General features: G+C 46.4%; 6 protein-coding genes across 6 annotated transcripts; 4 read left to right on the top strand and 2 right to left on the bottom strand.

The window, feature by feature from the left end:
* Positions 1–15: 15 nt before the first annotated feature.
* Positions 16–3,275, bottom strand: LY89DRAFT_706203 (ABC transporter-like protein; the record flags this gene model as incomplete). Its single annotated transcript, XM_018217507.1, has 2 exons — positions 710–3,275; positions 16–43 (listed from the first exon to the last, which is right to left on the bottom strand). The coding sequence occupies exons 1-2, from the start codon at positions 3,139–3,141 to the stop codon at positions 16–18; spliced, it is 2,460 nt and encodes an 819-aa protein (XP_018073847.1). The 5' UTR covers positions 3,142–3,275.
* A 128-nt stretch (positions 3,276–3,403) lies between these two features.
* LY89DRAFT_683314 (uncharacterized protein) lies at positions 3,404–5,258 on the top strand. Its single transcript, XM_018214681.1, has 3 exons — positions 3,404–3,507; positions 3,592–4,935; positions 4,983–5,258. Exons 1-3 carry the CDS (start codon positions 3,484–3,486, stop codon positions 5,133–5,135), a joined length of 1,521 nt encoding a protein of 506 aa, XP_018073846.1. The 5' UTR covers positions 3,404–3,483; the 3' UTR covers positions 5,136–5,258.
* A 106-nt stretch (positions 5,259–5,364) lies between these two features.
* LY89DRAFT_683312 (uncharacterized protein) lies at positions 5,365–6,273 on the bottom strand. The gene is made up of 3 exons (XM_018214680.1): positions 6,208–6,273; positions 5,934–6,151; positions 5,365–5,866 (listed from the first exon to the last, which is right to left on the bottom strand). Exons 1-3 carry the CDS (start codon positions 6,248–6,250, stop codon positions 5,417–5,419), a joined length of 711 nt encoding a protein of 236 aa, XP_018073845.1. The 5' UTR covers positions 6,251–6,273; the 3' UTR covers positions 5,365–5,416.
* Positions 6,274–7,851: 1,578 nt separating this feature from the next.
* On the top strand, positions 7,852–12,577 carry LY89DRAFT_773942 (uncharacterized protein; the record flags this gene model as incomplete). The annotated part of the gene is made up of 6 exons (XM_018221953.1): positions 7,852–7,966; positions 8,241–8,314; positions 8,532–8,790; positions 8,865–9,305; positions 9,359–12,337; positions 12,441–12,577. 6 exons carry the CDS (start codon positions 7,852–7,854, stop codon positions 12,575–12,577), a joined length of 4,005 nt encoding a protein of 1,334 aa, XP_018073844.1.
* Positions 12,578–14,109: 1,532 nt separating this feature from the next.
* Positions 14,110–15,934, top strand: LY89DRAFT_642559 (uncharacterized protein). The gene is made up of 7 exons (XM_018211757.1): positions 14,110–14,244; positions 14,309–14,434; positions 14,490–14,765; positions 14,812–15,038; positions 15,096–15,113; positions 15,159–15,433; positions 15,485–15,934. Exons 1-7 carry the CDS (start codon positions 14,151–14,153, stop codon positions 15,540–15,542), a joined length of 1,074 nt encoding a protein of 357 aa, XP_018073843.1. The 5' UTR covers positions 14,110–14,150; the 3' UTR covers positions 15,543–15,934.
* A 735-nt stretch (positions 15,935–16,669) lies between these two features.
* Positions 16,670–18,604, top strand: LY89DRAFT_642557 (uncharacterized protein). Its single transcript, XM_018211756.1, has 2 exons — positions 16,670–17,812; positions 17,858–18,604. Exons 1-2 carry the CDS (start codon positions 16,718–16,720, stop codon positions 18,431–18,433), a joined length of 1,671 nt encoding a protein of 556 aa, XP_018073842.1. The 5' UTR covers positions 16,670–16,717; the 3' UTR covers positions 18,434–18,604.
* Positions 18,605–18,655: the final 51 nt, after the last annotated feature.

Here is an 18,655-nt window from a genome sequence, read left to right as displayed (position 1 = left end):
CTAATGAGCAGGCAGTCAGAAGACGATGCCGGATGAAGAAGAGCTGCAGGGGGGCTTCATGCTTTTTGCAACTGGGTACCATTATGAAATACGAGAACGACATCAGTTGCAATAGGAAGGACTTGAGGATTCTAGGGCTGTTGGGTACTGACTCTCGAGGAGCACAATGTCTACAACAGTTCCGATGATTAATTATGATTGTATCAATGAATAACGACTGATGAGGTCAAGGCAAGCTTTCGTCTGAAGTTCGTGTATCATGGCACTTGCCAAGTTTTAGCTTTTGAGGGTTCTGCCAGTTGAGCTCAATGAAGTTTGAGATTATAGTACTTGTGAGGAATTTCAAGTACTCCAGTAAGAAGGTGACTTCTGTTAGCGCGAAGACGAGCCTTTGTGACAGGCATTGAAAACAAATTGATTGCCACAGGATTCAGTCCACACTTTGATCATGTAAAAGTACAATCAAGGTCAATGGAAGAAGGTCAGAATTGTAGGTAGTAGAACGTGTATAAATTCTCTACCACATGCGAGCGGAGTATAGTACAAATCCATTCAAGCTCGGCATTTCCATTCCACCAGTGGGAATAAGTCCGAATGTTGAATGCCCTTCCCAATGCAAGTGTATCAAATAAACGCCGTGACAGAAGAAAAATAGAAGCTTTGAAGCCTCGATGATGTCCTTTACACCGTATATCAACATGCACATTACTTCGTCTGCTTTCCTGCTTTCTCCAACACAGCCTCAGTTTTTGTTTCATCCTCTTGACGCGCCTTTAGACCTTCTTCATCGATTCCTTCCCCCTCTTCCTCTTCGCTCAAGCGAACAAGGTCGTCTGATATTTCTTCAGTCTCTGTCAAATGGCCTTCAGGCTCCATCGATCTCTTGTCGGCAGCATCACCACCGCTCATCTGCCATTCCATCAATTTGGAGAAGGCAGAGTCTTGGTTGGCAGACAGCGCATTATACGTGCCGGTCTCAGCAACTTTGCCATCATTTCCAAGAACGATGATGTGGTCGGATCTCTTGATTGTGGACAATCGATGAGCAATGGAAATTGTGGTGTTTTGGCCCCGTAACAATGCAGCCAAGGCCGAGTTGACTAAAGTCTCGGACTCGGCATCAAGAGCCGAAGTGGCTTCATCGAGGATTAGAATGTCAGGATTCTTGAGCAGTGCCCTAGCAATAGCAATTCTCTGTTTCTGTCCACCAGATAATTGAGCACCACGAGCTCCAACCTGAGTATCAAGACCTTCTGGGAAGTCGCTAATGAATTGGCAATTTGCCTTACGAGCCGCTGCAATGACTTCAGACCGCGAGGCATGAGGTTTGCCATATGCAATATTCTCTGCTATGGACCCAGAGAACAGTACCGGTTCTTGACCAACCATTCCAATTCGGCGTCGGAGTGATTTGACATTCATCGTCGAGATGTCAACACCGTTGATTGCGATGGCTCCCTGGGTTGGATTATAAAATCTTAGGAGCAATGAGCCGATCGTCGACTTTCCGCCACCAGACGGACCTACGATCGCTACATTTGTGCCAGAGGGAATCTCGAAATCAAGGCCATCAAAAATAGAGACGGCTGGACGAGTTGGATAGGCAAAGCTGACATTCGAGAATCTGATCGGACCTTGGGCAGATTTAACCTTTGTTCCGATGGTAGCCGCAATAGTTGGTTTGCGGTCTTGTAGCTCGAAAAGACGACTGGCAGCTCCGACTCCCTTCATAAGCTCCGAGTAGAAGCTGGAAACTCCAAACAAGCTGGAACCTGCGTAGGCAGTATACATTAAGAACGAAGTCAAGTCACCAATACTGATGACCCCACTCTTAACCATCGATCCTCCGGAGTAAAGCAAAGCCAGAATTGTCATATTCCCCAGGAATCCTGAAGAGCTGAAAAATGTCGCACTGATAATGGCTTCTCTCTTTCCCAGCGAGAAGATCTTCTTGACCTGATGATTGTAACGTCCAACCTCTTGTATCTCACCAGCAAAAGCTTGACTAGTCCGTACATTGCCGAGTCTCTCTTCCGCAATCTTTGTCAACGTTCCTAAATTCCGCTGAATCTTTCGACTGAGATTTCGAATCGCTCGGCCGTAGAAGAAGGCACCAATGGCAACAGGTGGGAACATCAAGCACAAAATACTCGTGAGCTTCAAGCTGACCCAGGCCATAGCTGCAAATCCAGCTCCACCACTCACGATAGCTCTTAGACCATCTGACAGATTCTGCGTGATGCTCTTTCCAACGATGACGGTGTCCGAGCTAAGACGGGATATCAAATCTCCGACTCGATTTGCATCGAAAAATTCGGCGTTTTGCACATATGTTCGTCTGTAGAGTTGAGATCGAAGCCTGGAAACAATTCTCTCTCCAACAATACGTAAAATGATGATCCTTCCATAATTTGCAGCAGCACCCAAGGTCAAAACACAACCAAGAGCAAGGTAGAATTGTGAGATGTCCAGGCCAAACAACGTATTTCCTTCAGCTGGGTCCTTGGTGGCAAGATCCAAGATCTTTCCGATGGAAAATGGTATCGACATCGTAATTGTTGAGGAAATTAACAAGAATGAAAAGGCCAAACCCAGCCATTTTGCTTCCGGTCTGGCGATCTTGATCAATCTCCATATCTCTCCGAACCCCGCTGAATTTCCTTGTCCTTTTGGGCTCGATAATCGTGCGCTCAGATTGACTTGTGCCGCCTTGGATGCTTTCTCGCTCTTTCGAAACCCATCTTGCTCATCCAGAAGATCTTCTTCTTCCTCTTCTCGTCTAGCTTTCTCTTTCTCAATCAAGTCCTGCCGGTCTGTCTCCTTCGGCGTATCCCGTAGATGCGATGTGCTATTAAAAGGTCGTAATTGTGCAATTGCGGGTCGCCATGGTGAAGATAGACCAAGCTGCGAGCGTCCGAGAATCTTGTTGGTAAGCGGTTGAGCGACTGGCTTCAACAACGATTGCGACGGCTTTTGTTGTGCATTGAAGCTCGAAGAGACTCTGTGAGAAGTGTGGAATGGCGCGCGAGCTGGAAATCGACCTGCATCTGCTATGGGAGTTGTCCTTGACAGCTGTTTTGAAGCTATATCATATGCCGCGGCTTCAAGCCCGTGGCCTCTAAAGGCTGTGACTCGGCGCATTGCGGACGATGTCGAAGCAAATTGCGGCTTCAGAACCGCTGTTATCACCGGGTAATATAAAAATCATGAATTCGTCGAGATCCCATCGTAACATTGAAACTGGCGGAAAAAGAGGTTGAAATGAGCGATCTTTTTCAATCGATAATAGAGCACTATTTAGCTTCCGTCATCGCTGATTTGGAAAGCCCGGTCCCGGTAGCCTGAGGCACGGACAGCCGGAGACGTGGGGCAAGCCTCGTCTGGTAGAACATTCGAGGAAGAAGTCAACATCTTAGGACCACAGCAAAGAGTCGCAACGTAAAATTGAACAACACGCCTGTATTCCACGATCATCAACTCGAGATGGCTCTAGACTACAGCAAGTGGGTAAGTGACACTTACAAAATTGCCGTCTACCCTTTTAAACCCCTCCTGTTCCACCAGGCTGAACCTCGAGGCTGACGATCACAGGATGCTCTTGAGCTCAGTGACGACTCAGATATCGAAGTTCACCCCAACGTTGACAAGAGATCATTCATTCGAGCCAAGCAAAATCAGATCCACCAACAGAGATTCGAGCGTAAGAACAGAATCGAAACCTACAAGTACGAACGAATCATAAATGATGGCCTTCTTAAACGCATCAATGTGCTGCTCTCCAAGCTCGAGTCACACACTGCAGAGGCAGAGAAGCGCAGTCCAGATGAGCTGATTTTTCAAGCCATTATGGAGTCGGTAGGAGGAATGGATAATGATAGTCCACCTCCACCACCGGCTGGTGTCCACACGCACGAGAAGGCACCACCAACTTATTCCAAGATGATGGCTGCATTAGTAGACCAAGTCAAGGCAAAGGTTGACGAAGATAAGCCTGAAGATCGATATGGAGCATACGTCGCGGAGGTAAAGGTACATCGGGACAAGGTTGAGGATTTGCAGAGACAACTCTTGGTCGAATTGAACACGTTAGAGAAGGAAGAGGGACGAAAGATCACCAGCGAGAGCATACACACTGGGTTTGACAGTTCGTATGTCAACAAGTCTGCCGCCAGCGAACCAACCCCCAAGAAAGAGAAAGTCCAAGCTGTTGAGGTTTTGAATCCACATGCCCTAGCTGCTCATGACAATGACAAGGGACAATCGTCTGGTGCAGATGCTGATGTCGACGAGCCCGCACCTCTAGAAGGAAATGACGACGAGGAAGAAGCTGAAGCATCCGAACTTGGCAAGCAGTTCTCATTGATCAAGCAAGGTGATTACAGAGCTTGCCTTCAGTTCATCTCCAAAAATCCTCAAGTCGTGGCCGAGCGCGAGACAGATGGTTTGCTGGTCTTAGCCTTTCAGGCATCTATTCATGGCAGAGACGATTTCGCTCGACAGTGTGTCCATAATGGTTTACTGCTTCAATACTGCAGAGCATTGGGTCGGGATGGTGTCGGTTTGTTCTTCAAGCGCATCACCACTCCTGGTCATCAAGCCCAGAAGGTCTTCTTCGATGATGTTAACTCTACATTCGCCCGAATTCGATCAAGAGCCAAGGAAATTGAGAAGCAGAGAGCTCAAGAGGAAGCCGAGGGTGCTGGTGGTGTTGAGCAGATCCAACTGCATGCCGTCGATCCTGGGACAACTATCAACATCAAAATCCCAGCAGAGACTAGTGAAGACCCAACGGAAGTGAAGGCTAGAGAGTTGTTCAATGCTTTCCCACCAGGGCTACAACGTGCTTTGGAGAGCGGAAGTCTGGATGAGGTCAACAAAGTGCTTGGCAAGATGAGTGTCGAGGAGGCTGAAGAAGTTGTTGGTCAACTAGGAGAGGTATGTATGAAAGCATCTCAACAGTTCACAAGCTAATTATGATATAGGGCGGCATGCTTTCATTAGAGGAGCAAATCATCGATGCTACGACTGAGGAAGGTCAAAAGGCACTGAAGGAATTTGAGGAGCAAGAGCGAGCAGCAGCAGCCAACGCAGCACAAAATCCTCCACTCGTCGATAAATATGGCGATCCAGAATGAACTGCTGATCTTGTAGGAATGGTTACCCGGCGGTGCGATTATAGACAGGCATAATTGAAAATTGTATCATATGCAGCGAGTCTAGTTATTCACAGTGAAAGCAATCACGTTCATCTCACGCATAAAGTCTTCCAGATGTCATGATATGTGCCGTGTATTTTCAACGCCCCAGTGCCGAATCCCATTGATCAGGCAGGACCTAACGGAAAATACAACCAGCAATGCACCACAGATCTTACAAGTCCCGCCAAACGCACCATGCCTCCCAGAAACAAAACAGCTTAGTATCCAGTAGCGCCAGGAGCCTTCTCATCCTTTCTCAAACTCATCAACAATTCCCTGAACTTCGCCTTGTCGGTTCCGCTCGCACCACCCTTTGTTCCCTTCCCGCTCAAATCAACCAGCTTAGCAATTCGCTCCCAGCTTGTTCCACCAGCAGATGTGTCCTCCCGGCTCTCCAAGAACTCCTCGGCATCACGTCTGGTGGCAGCAATCGTCTTCTCCTTCTTGGAATTGTAGTTCTCATAGAAGTCGTCGATGTTTTGTTGGGCAGCCTTGACGGTCTCAGCTTTGCGTTCAGCGGAATGTGCTTCTCGTTCTTGGAGAGCGAGGTCGCGGCGTTCACGCCATTGCTTGATTACTTCAGGCTCTTCTTCGTCGACAGCGGTAGGGTAATAGGAGGATTGGTAGGGGGCTGTCGTGCCGGTGATAGTTCCGCCTGGCGCTACGTTCTGCAGATATCGCTGATTAGTATCGAGCTCCATCTGATACGCTCCTAGATGATGGGCGTAAGCATACCTCGTTCCGTGAGTCGATTGCTGGGAATGAGCTCTCGAACTCCGTAACCTCCTCATCGTTTCCTCCACCGCCGCCGAGCAGGTCGTCATCTCCGTCTTGGACGAAAGCCGCATGGTCATGGCCAGTCGAGAATTGATTCGCGTCATCACCCAGCAGAGCCTTTTCACGGGACAGGAAGTCATCGCCCATCAGATCATCACCCTGTGCCTCCGTTTGCGCTGTTTGGATACAATTAGCACGGGGCTGCGTTGAAGCGGAGAGGATTGATGCTTACCACCAGAGTCGAACTCCTCGAGAGATGGAAAGCGATCTGCCATGATGTTGTGTGATTTGTGGATTCTTCAACGGGTGTTGTTGAAGTTATCGCAAACTGGTCGCTTCGTGATGGTGATCTGGAAATTGATACCTTGAGACCAGCTCGGTATTTCCCGTTTTGGGTCTAACGCTTTTGGGAAGCCAAACAAGGAAATGCTTGTGACAACTGAAAACGAGATTCACCTTTTCCTGCAATACCAGGATCTCTTCTTCAAGCGACTTGCTCACACAACTTTTCATGATAAAGAAATACATCATTCACACAGTGTCTAGTAACTCTCAGATGAAGGGGGTAGTCATATGCACGTGACTGAAATTTCAGTCCTTTCGCTGTTTTTATCGCGGGCTGCACAGCTAGATGTTGCATGTTTCTTGTTAGAGCCACGACTTCTTAGTTAGATGACCTGGGATTCCAAGGACTTCCATATCTGAAAAGTTGTTGTGTACCAGAACTCAATAGGATGGATGAGAGACAAGGGTGTATTTTCCGTCGACTGTGGAGTAACAAAGCAACTCACCCCGAAACAGTATACCATGTAAGCCCCGATCGTATTTTAGTTTCTTGCCACTTGATTATTTAAGTCTAACTTGAAGAAGAGAGAACTTGTTCCCTCCAAAATTTCTCAATTACTAACGGAGTTTGAATCTTTATGCAAACTCTGTCTATGCACTCTCTTCAAGTTGAAGCAGCATATCATCTTCTTCCTGGCAAGCTAAGACATGATCAGTGGGGTACTCTGTATATCTCTGTATATCTCTCGATATCCACTATCCTGTTCAGAGGCCAAAGGGTGTGTGCAATCCTGATCACGTGTAATTTCCCTGACTTCTGACTGGAGCTTACTTCGACTGTCTCGGGTGCTGGTTATCTCTGTTGCTGAGTCTCTTTGTCTCTGTTTCTATTTTTCTCTGTTGTTGTTCTCAGAACCCCTCCTTCCTAATTCGTTTATTCAATAAGTCTTGGATAAGCAATTAAAAGCTCAGTTAATAAGCTCTACCGGACAATGCCTCATCATATTTCTTGTGTCGAACCCTAGTTATTTACGCATATGGATCAAAAGCGAGGAGGAAAAGTAGAGTAAAGGATCAGACTTTTAGAACTTTGACATTTGTCATATCCTATTTGACATCTAACCCCTTTGTTTCAGCTCTACTTCCATAGAACTTACGTGGCCTATCTGCACACAAACTGCTTCCTCCTTCATCTTCACTTACCATCCGAAGTCAGCAGATTGCGTGTGTCTCAACTCTGCATGCTTCTTCAACCGCACAAACACAAGTTTAGCTATTACACTCACCACTTCAACAGAGTATCTGCGAAGATTAGGGGGTCATGATCAGGTGCCAACAATGCTCAGCGTGCCTGCATTTCTTAAAATTGAGTATATGTTACCTGCTATAGGTCGTTCTCGATGAGCTTGTTTCTGCAACTTAATTCAGTGATTCCAGTGCATCTCGACCGCGATGGAGCCTTTATAGCGTTTTGGTATGCAGTTCTCCTTATTTACTCTTGATTGCCAATGCCCTTTCGCTCTCGGTGATGCCCGAGGCCGAGCGAACAGAGAAACCCTATTAGAGCTCCAATACATGTCAGCGTCTCATAATGCTCAATGAGACGCCTCAACGAGAATTTGAAATGGAAACAAACATGATGTTGAGCCTTTCCAATGCCTCATCCGAAATTGTCGGCGCGCTTATTCAAAAAGGAGGCAACGACGGTAAGTGATACCGAGCAGGAGCGGAATTATGCGCGCTTCGTCCCGAGAGGACTCTATTGATCAAAAATGCAACGACCCTTTGTCATGTGTCGTTGACCTCATTTGCATGATTAGGCCTAGCATTGTGAGGGATTTCGGACGCCGTACCGATGCTATTCGCAATCGAGCGAGCGTGCGAATGTCCGGACGAGTTGAGTTTATGGAGCTGTGGGGATCACTACCAAGCCCAAGTTTGTAAATGGGTAACCATTGCAGGATGTTCCAAAAATCTCAGTCTACCACGAGCATTGCAGTAGCCACCCCTGTCTTCCACTGCTTTTCAACTGGTCGAGCGTGTGTATTGATAAGGTTTGTGCAGCTGCGCATGCATGGAAGGATTTGGGTGGTATCTAGTTCGCGGGTCTCCCTCCACCTGAGACAGCTTAAACGGACCCCGCCCCAGCCTCATGCAACCAACTCAGTTCCACAATTGGAAGCCAAATATCTTTTCTGTGTTGTCGCATTTTTCATTTTACACCAAGACATGTCTCATCCACTTTATTTAGTTTCATGTTACCTATTATAGGTTTTCAACATGCGCCTTTTCAGTTTCCAAAAGGGAAAGACTTTACACGGCTTCGACGAGACTACTGACGACGAGCAAGGGCAGCGACCATTATGGCTTCCGATCTATCTGCACCGCTATTACCTCTTCTGCCTCGCTGTTATTTTTATGATCATGATTGTTGCATTGGAGATTTTGCATTACCTCTCAACACATAACCATGGTCTGGCTACAACGACTGGGAATGAACACTATCTCTGGACGTACGGCCCGACGGCAGGTAAGTAGAAGCATCTTAGCACTGGGCGATGTACTTTGCTGCTACAAAATGTGAAGCTGATTGTACGCATATAGTGCTCACTATCTTCACAGCCTTTTGGGGACAAGTGGAGTACTGGACCAAGCACGTAATGCCATTTCAGGTTCTTGCGACGAGTAGTTCCCCAGCCGAGGACAATATCCTCCTCGATTATCTATCACCGATGACCTTTATTGCTCTGTACAAAGCTATTCGTGCCTCCCATTATCCAGTGGCTGTCTCCATTACTGGGTCTTTGCTTCTTCGAGCTTTGATCATCTTCTCTACTGGCTTGCTTAACCTGGAGCAACAGATTATCATGACCCAAACACAACTCACGGTGCTTGACCGTTTCAACTTCACCACAAATAATTCTAACACGACCAGTACAGTTGATTTGACTTCGGAGATATGGGCGATCAAAGCTTATAACTTGTCGTTCCCTTTCGGAACGACTGACACATACACTTCGCAGTCTATCAAGCCCCTCGCAGATAGTAAGGCATATCACCATCCTCTAAAATGAGCACTTGAGTAATGTCCTACTTAGATGCGAACACTACATGGACAACTGAGCTCGATGTTTTCTCTGCTGGGCTTGAACAATGCGAACCCTTCAACTGGACCTACGCAGACCCAAACCATCCATATGCTGGCCCGATTCCAGGCTTAGCGAATCCCCCTCAGTATATCAATGTTTGGTCACCCTCGTGTTATATGCATAACGTATCGCTATTCTATGAGCCTGTTTGGACCCCTCCAGTCTGGAATGCCCAGTTGCAATACCAGAACTGCACAAATACGACTGGAAAGGGGGACCCGGGCCGACTCTTGATGTCCTTGAGTTTCAGCCTTCAGTATAATGACTCCGGCCTCTATGCTCCTCCTACTGACTATCTCCGAAATCTTTCGGGCCTGTTGTGCCGACCCACTTTGTCAATAGCAAAAAGGACTGTCTCTGGGTTTGTTAATTCTTCCATCAAGATCTCAGATTCCACGATGCCGGGACTCAGCACCACTACCAATGTCCCGAACTACATGGTGATGCCTCTCTTAACGCAGCTAGTACAAATGCGAGCGGATGATACAGATATCACCACATACTATGACGGGGGGATTAGCGCTTGGTTCGCTTTGCTCAATGAGACAGTTCCGCAGAAAGATGTCACCGCGTGGGCCAACAGTCAACTCCTGGGATCGGTCTCACAGCTCGTTTTCCCTACAGTAGCGGCTCAAGTAGCAAAACAATATTTTATGGATGCGGTGTCAGAAGTCCAGCCCGGAGCTCTCGGCCATATCCAGAACCGACTTTGTATTGAGCCACTTTCATTGAGGCTAATGGAAGCTGGGTTGGCGCTTGTGGCCATCACGAGTATTTTGTTGGCCTTGTATCCTTTCAAGCGTCTCCCAAGACCTTTCGGATCTATCGGTGCTCTTGCATTGATCATCGCTCGAAGTCCAATTCTACAGCAGTTGCTCCGCGGTACAGGCGCCTTGTCACTTGCAAGTTTGAAGACAAAACTGCAAAGATCTAGCTTCACAACGAGCCCTGTAAGAACCACATCGACATTTTGTATCGATGTACAACGTGAAGTGGATACCCAAGATAGCATTGGCTTCTTCGGGCCCGACGCTCGAGGTCTAGAGGATCGGTGGCACCCAGTACCCGTCATCTTTCTTTTCCGATCAGGCACAGTGGTGGGGCCTTTATTATTGATCGCTATTCTCGAGGCATTATATCGCTACTCTGAAAGCAACTCCGGGCTCATCGACGCACCAGCAAATGAATACGCAAAATATGCTTGGCTCTATTTGCCAGCATTGGTCATGTATGCACTTGGGACGCTTTATCTCGTGCTTGACTCCTTCTCAAAAACGATACACCCGTACCAGAAGTTGGCAAGAGGCAGTGCAAATAGACAAGCATTGATGGAAGACCACTTTGGTAAAATTGAGCTCTATGCATTAGGAGAGGCAATTTCTTGTCGTCACATAGCTCTTGTCGCCACTACGCTGATAGTCCTGCTTGCACCCTTGTTAACTATTGTTGTCAGCGGGCTCTACATCCCTCAACCATTCCCTGCCACACAGCCTGTCCTCATCCACCAGGTTGACTGGTTTAATATCCAAAATGATTCTTGGACGAACAGCTCCTACGTGTTCGGTGCCTCGCAAAACATGATAGGGTTGATTCAGTACTGCAACGTTTCTTTTCCCAGCGGGACCTTTGACGAATTGGCATTTCCGACGGTTCAGCTCGACAAAGTACCGTTATCAAAAGACTCGAATGCCTCTCAAGTGGCTATTGGAGTGCAAGCAGCACGGGGTCGGATGAATTGCAGCCTTGTCGAATATGTGACTAACAGCAATCTAACCGCCTATCCCCAGTACCAAAAATTTCTCGAGCAGGATAATAGAACTGTAACAGTCGTTACTTGGGAAATGATTATTCCGGTTAACGAGACGGCAGGTTGCACCTCTCGAAGCCCCAATATCAGTCTTACCTCTTCTGGTCTACTCCAAATCGGAACCCTTGCCGTCCCAGACAGTGGATATTTTGGAATGGAGGTGTATCCACGATTAAAGCCAGGGCTATCAGGAAACACTTATTGCGAGAGCAGATACGAAAGTTGGCATATTATTGGCCACCAGGCTCGGCCTGCCCTGACTGATGAGCTGTCCCTCATGCGCTGCATGCCATTCATCGAAACAGTTTTCGTGAACGCGACTCTGTCTTTGCCGACACTCGATATCGTCGCTACACCACAAGTTGACGAAGCTACCGCTACGCCTCTACTGGATCAAGGCAGCCCAGTCGCCGTCGGGATACCAAATATAGGGATATGGGGTACGATAAGTTACACGGACGACTTCTTTCTCGCTCTTACGACAGGTATCGATGCCGTACCCATCGACGAACTCAGCGAGCCAACCAACACCCAGGAACTTCTCCAAAACATGGATCATCTCTACGCACAAGCAGCAGCACAAGTGCTAAACTTCAATTATCGAACTTCTGCTGCGCCGTCCCCTGGCACTCCTTGGTATGATGACATCGCCAGCCCTAGGAACGGCACATTGACACAGCAAGATAGAGTTCGTCTTGTCCAGAGCATGATCTCAACACGTATACTAGAAGCTATTCTTGCTGTGATAGCTTTCTGTGCAGCGATTGCTTGGCTGCTAACAAGAGACGCAAAGAAACTCCTCTTGCCCAAAAATCCGGCGAGTATCGCGGCAAAGGTTAGCTTGCTTGTTGACAGCGAGTTGCTTGAGACTATCCCTGAAGGAGCAGAGTGGGACAATGACGATGAATTAAGGAGGAAGGGCGTGTTTGAGGGTTATGTCTATAGTCTTGGTTGGTGGCGGGGAAGAGATGGAGAGAGGAGGTTTGGGATTGACATCGGCGTTCCTGATGGCGATGAAGTCGAAGGGGTGGAGATTGATTCGAAAACCGAGAAAGAGAAGAAAATGAGTAATGGATCGAGTAATGGGGAAATTTTCCGCTTGGTTCTTGATTTGGAGGATGGTGAGGCCTTTGATATACGGCTCGATGACATATAACCTCAAGTGAGATGAATGGAAGTTCACCGCTTTCGAATTGATCATTCTAATTTATACAAGATGTGCAGTCAATGCTTCAAGTGTCTCTCCCCCGCTGGTGCTTTCTCTCCAACTACAAACTCCACTCCGTGACGGAGTCTCCGTCATCCTTGCGCTTAACATTGTATTGCCAGCCGTAATCTTCATTGTAGTCCTTATATGCTAGGCCCAAGATGGTCACAGCCTCCGTAACGTCCTTGTCATAGTAGATGACCTCGGCATCGTCGTTCGTTTTGAAGTTCGGTTCGGACTATGGTAATATTGTTAGGTATTCCGCTATTTTCTCATGCACTAGTTCTAGACGGTACTTACTGTGATGTTCTTGGTGGGCGTTGGTCGATGTGCCATGATGATTTTTGCGTGTATTTAGCTTCAGTCTTGATGTATTGGTATGCTTTGGTGACTCTTTGCGCGGGATGGAGATATTGTGAGCTTCGGTGGCTTTGGCTTTCGAGTGGTGAGATCGAGTATGTATCTGCGTGTTTTGTTGGTGATCTCGTTGCTTAATGAGAATAAGGTCATGATAAACGAGTCCTTTACCGGAGGAAATTGCCATGCTAAGCTTTATGTTTGTAGCGTGTTTTGGATTTCAGATATTAGAACTTTGGAGCTTTTCGTATGCATGCCACTTTCGCGGAGGGATTATGCCCAACATTTGTAACTAATGTGTATGCACTAAATCATAGCGTCTTATAACAAGTCCTACAATAGGATCTACGAGTTAAGACATCGAGTCTAAAGGAATATTCTTGGATGAGACAAACCTTTGAGTAATAGAAAGTCCTCATGCACTACGTACGAAGCGGGGCTGGGGACTTTCTGCCCAATTACAACTCTTTCTCCTCCTTACTCTGCTCTGTGCTACTTAACCTAGGAGTCCTTTAAGCCAACCTATCTACTATCCACCTAAAAACATCTTGGCTTAGCTTAGCTGAACTTACGCTTTAGGTAGGCTTGGCTACATAAAGCTAGACTAGGTTAAGATGAAATGTTTTCTAGCTAACACAGATTTTAAATTATTTAGTCTCGGCTTAGCTCTGGCTTTTTCTACATACAGTTACCTTCATAGATTCGTCTGAAGGTAAAGAAGTATCCCCTTAAAGCTTTACTCCCAGCCTGAGTCTTGGAATGGAAAGGGCCTGGGAAGTTCTCAACGTTGTTTTCCATTACATTACAGTATAGAATCTATGTTAGATGACAATTGAAAGCCCCGCACGTTCCAAATGACTTGATTAAGTATCAAGTACCCACTTTTAAATCATCGGTTAAACTAGATACGGTTCCTAACTGACCCACGAAAAATAAATGTTAGAAATTTTATCTTAGACTGGAATGAATGAGGTACAGGTTTCGCTGTTTTGCCTCATGGTATATTCATTAAGCTCAGGACCATCCAGCTAGATGATAGTAGCAGAGACGGCAAACCCACTTTTGCTGCTGCTGCTACATCTGCCAACGGAGAAGTCGACCTCATGATATATGTTACACTGCGTGCACGTTCTTTTTATAGATATGCTCCAGCAGTAGGAGCTCGGCCTCATGCAGACACCCGATGTGCCCAACCATTTACTAAATTTAACGAGAATTGTGCGACACTCGAAAACTTCTATCATAATGCTGTTGCCTGCTGAAAGTTTTTCTCCATGTGTAATTAATTTGGAAGACTCATTATCCATTGCTATCCAAACTTTCAATAAAGGACGAGTTGCGGAATACTTTCAGGAACCACACGCAACGTGATGCATCAAAATCCGTGTCCCCTTGATGCACAGGAGAGAAGGGAAGTGGCTGAGATTTCTGGTGCTGGAGATGTGACACAAGTCCTTGAAAGACGTATTGATACCTCGTTGAACGTCCCTTCGCTGTTAGGATTTTACTGACATTGCTGCGGCTGTAGAATGGCGTATTCCTACCCCACTTCGACGTATGCTTCAAGGGCTTTCTGGTCTTTGCACTTATGTCAAGTCTCCTTTTGTCACAAAGCCTCCGGCGCAACCGCGGCGAAAAATTGATGTCAGGACATGTAAGATCTCCACTCTCATCGCATTTTAGGGCCATGAATCTGATAAGTATACAAGTGAATCAATGCCCAGAAGGATATCCTCGTCTTGCAGCATTCTTGGATGCTGATGAAAACTTTATGCTTTATCGACGATTTGGATTTCTCCAAGCTCGAGTTCTCCTCTACAAGCAGGATGAGCTTCGAGAGCTTGAACGGGAACTTGACAGAATTGATTGTATTGACCAGCACTCCAATGACAAAAGTGTCTTGAAATCGCGAGAAAAAGACGACAAAGTAACTAATACAAGAAAGAACATGATAGGTAAAATTGAGACCAAACTCAAAGAATATTGTGAGACTAGATCTTGAAAAGTATGTCATCTGCTGATAGGTCTTAGCCGAGATGCTCCTCATTTCTCGAGATCTAGTCGCACTGAACAGGCCACCCCACAGAGATTACACAAGCGTCAAGAGTTATTTTGATGAAGAAGCCCCGCTATGTGATGTTGAGAGTTACATATATAGCAGGGAGGATATTGTAGCTCTCAAGCCAGGGCGCGAGAGTGCATGGCTTGATTCATTTATTGAGGGATTGCTACAAAGATTCGCTTGCAGATTGATCCGAGTAAGATTAACATTTGAACTCGAGCCTTATTCTAAAAGTCCTGACATCGTTATTTAGTGCATCTTTCGAACTTCAGTCAGTCAATGCACTCCAGACGTACTTAGTGCTCACAAGAATTAGGATCTTCAGAAGAAAACCAACCCAGAGGAAACAAACATCATTCTGTATAGTCGCGATCGTATAGGGATTGTAGTATCCTTGATAATACTAGTAACCATCCTTGCCCTACTCATTACTCCAGTGTATCTTCTGTGGCACTTCACATCGGGCCCAGAAACGGCATCCACCACAGCAGTCATGATTACAATATTCGGCTGCTTTACGCTATTATTCTCATTGACGCTGTCCAAGTTCACAAGCGCAAAGCGTCAAGAGATTCTAGCAGCAGCTGCAGCGTCAGTGTGCAGTTTCCTGAATTGTGTAAGCCGTGCTGAAACAAAAATTAGGTACTGCGCCGTACTCGTTGTCTTTGTGGGCAATGTCAAGCAGAACAGAACTTCCTAGCAAGCATTATGTGTCTTGGGAGAGGTTACATCGCAAGATGAAGTGCAAGTTGACACATGTAATCTTTTACTTCTAATCTGGGTATCGTTCGACATTCATATATGCAAGCTGCAGCATGGATTACGTATGGAGGATTACGGAAACAAGTTCAAGACTTGTAGCATGAGGGAAAGCATTGAGCAAATTTCTTTTCTGATAGCTGGTTCTGGTAATTATCGTAGATGGAAGAAGTAAGGCGAATGAACGAGCTTCTCAAAATCTTCCGAGAAAAGGACCTAGTATCCACTTCTATCTCAGGAAGAGGAAATGAAGAGTTGACAAAGTCACAACATTTGAGCCTTTTCATGTTGCTGATATTGCTGGTAGTTGAGAATTCTAGAGAGAGTGTGGTGGCAAAATTGTATATACACTTTTCTTCTCCTTGATTGGCTTTCGAGGTGCTTTGCTTTGTCTTTGAATTGTCGTGTAGCTTTAGCTAAGGCCAAAAGACTAAATGGTACGATAATCAAAGGAATAGACAGAGTGAGAGAGAGAGAGTAGTTGAGTCGGAAGCGGATGTTTCATTTGTCAGTGACTTGGTGGGATAAGCGAGGCTGAAAAGGGGGGAAGGAAGAGTTATGCTTGTGCGGGGTTTCAGCTCTACGTGTTAATCTTAGGGTGAGTCTTTTTACCTGAGGTTTCGGAGGAGGTCAATTTTGGATTTTTACTATAAATAATTTTTAATCTTCTTAATTTATCAATTTATTATATTTTGCTTAATTTTTCTTTTTCTCACGCTTTAGCTTTTCTTATTACAACTTAACGCTTAGCTATGTCAATAATTTTATGGCTTATGCCAACATAATTTAATTCAATCAAGACTCTAAAGTGACAGGTCACTAGTATAGTACGAAGGATCTGCGCCAAGGCCGATCGCGTTAGCCGGCCCCTGAGAGGCTCGGGTAAGATGCCCAAACAAGAATAGACAACTTCCAAAATTGCCTATCTGAGTATCGAGCTCGGTTAACGAAATGGATGACAAGAAGTGGAAATGGAGTGAGGTGTGCGGCGCAGACGAGCAAAAAGGTGCTGGAGTATATAATTCGAGTATTTGCACCTCACATCACTTCACAACATCACTACTGAAACTGTATCGTATATCGAAAAGTCGCAGATCTCTTTCAAAATACCCCGCAATGGCGTACCATCTGATTGGAGTACCCGTCAAATTGATCGGATCAGGAGTTGGTCTTGTTTCGGAGAGTATACACCACTACAAACACAAAAATGAAACCAAGTCGCAAGAGAATGTTGAGGCAGGCAACGTGGTTCAAGGCTCTGATCTACCAAGTGACGAGCATCTTGTGATAGAGGGAGAAGGTGATGCACCACCTCCGTATCAAGAGAACGACGAAGAGCAATGGCAACTCGACGAAGCTCAGGACGAGATATCGGGCAGAAGCGCAGTAATTCTGTCAGAAGAAAGTGGAGCGACAAGATCTCAATCCGAGCTCCAACAATCCGAATCATATAACCCTCACAACCCCAAAGTCGTCTTCGAAAGATTCATCGAGAGACATCCAACACCCATAATCCCTGCAACGACCAAACTTTCCCTTCCAGTAATCGTACCTCAGCGACGTCCAAGAGACCGGACCCGAGGCTTCATTCGCGCCTACGCTCCCGTCCTTTCAGAAGTCGGAATCGACCAAGCTGCATTTATCGACTTCCTCGAAACGTTCAATCAAGCCTCCCTCGCATCGCCACGGATCCAAGTCCTGAACCTCGCTAGTATCGTTGTTGGGGCTCTGGGTCATGCTTATGGGATCGCCGTCAGCACTGTTTTGCAAATCACGGCTCATATCTTGGAGGAGATCCAGGGGAGGAAAAGAACTAATGAGTTCCTGGATCGTATTAATAAGGAGTATTTTCGACCCAGGGGTTTGTATGCTTTGGTCATGACCTGGCGGCCTGAATCGGATAAGACTAGTTCCCCTATGGCGAGCTCTACGGAGGTGGATCTTACTTCAACCATTACATCTTCGATGCCTGGCGCTGAGAGTAGCACCTTTGGCAAGGTGCAAAGAAGTTTGAAGACTTCCGATGGGAAGACCTATGGTGATAAGGCATACGAAAATTTCGGGTTCTCGGAAGTTGCTCCGCTTGTCTTCCCGCGCCTGGACGAATTGGAAAGCAACAACTCCGAGGAAGCAAACAAGCTTAAGCAGAAAATGAAAGGAGCTCAAGGGTTTCTTGCAGATTATATGGATAGGAGAGCCATGGCTCGATACGTAAGTCGCGCCGTTTGTACTCAGTCTTCTCACTGATGGTTGTAGACTGGCAATAATCCAAGTTCGATGCTCACTGATGCTGCCGGATCGGAGGCACTGCCAAAGTTTCATTCGAGATATGCGGATCCCAACCACCCAGCCAGCAGCGGAAATCTGATCTCTTTCCTGTCAGGAGGAAAATTCAATCCACCTCGACTGGGACAAGGGTTAGGTGATCCTAATGTACAACATTGGGGGATAGGTTGGATTGCCAACAAGATTGTCATAGCTAGGAATGAGGCTAAAGAGAAGAAACGAGCTGCACAAAAACAACAAAGTACAGATGCAACAAAAGAAACAATTCAGATGACAACAACGGAACAAGCAGCACCCACTTCTGTGCCTACACAAGAACAGCCTGAACAGAACAAGCCAGCTTTAAGCCAGAAAGAAGTCTACCAGATGCGCGCCAAAGCTGGCCAATACCCAGATGGCCGACCAGGCAAAGGGTCAAACGCTATCTTAAGAGTCATTCAACCAGATGTTCTGTACCTGATGATCGTCAATATGCCTAGTGAGGAGGAGATGGCTGCTGCGTCGAGAGCTGTGGAAGATGCGAAGAAAGTTGCTGCTGAATCGTAATCGGGACATTTGGAGTTGAGGAGCACTTGCAATGAAATTCTGAGATATTTCAGTGGTATGGAGAATCTCAGTAGCTAGAAATCTGGGTCGGTAGCTGGAACACCCAACAGCTAGAAATCTCAATAGCTGGAAAGCACAATAGCCTAAGTATCATGAACTACACTCCTCAGCAGCTAGCGTGGTACAGAAGTCGCACCAAGAGCAGAGACATTAACTTGCGAT

The sequence above is a fragment of the Mollisia scopiformis genome (assembly GCF_001500285.1).
Source record: "Mollisia scopiformis unplaced genomic scaffold LY89scaffold_8, whole genome shotgun sequence".
Taxonomy (NCBI): domain Eukaryota; kingdom Fungi; phylum Ascomycota; class Leotiomycetes; order Helotiales; family Mollisiaceae; genus Mollisia; species Mollisia scopiformis.
The sequence above is the reverse complement of the archived record's forward strand: the minus strand, read 5'-3'. Positions and strand labels throughout refer to the sequence as shown.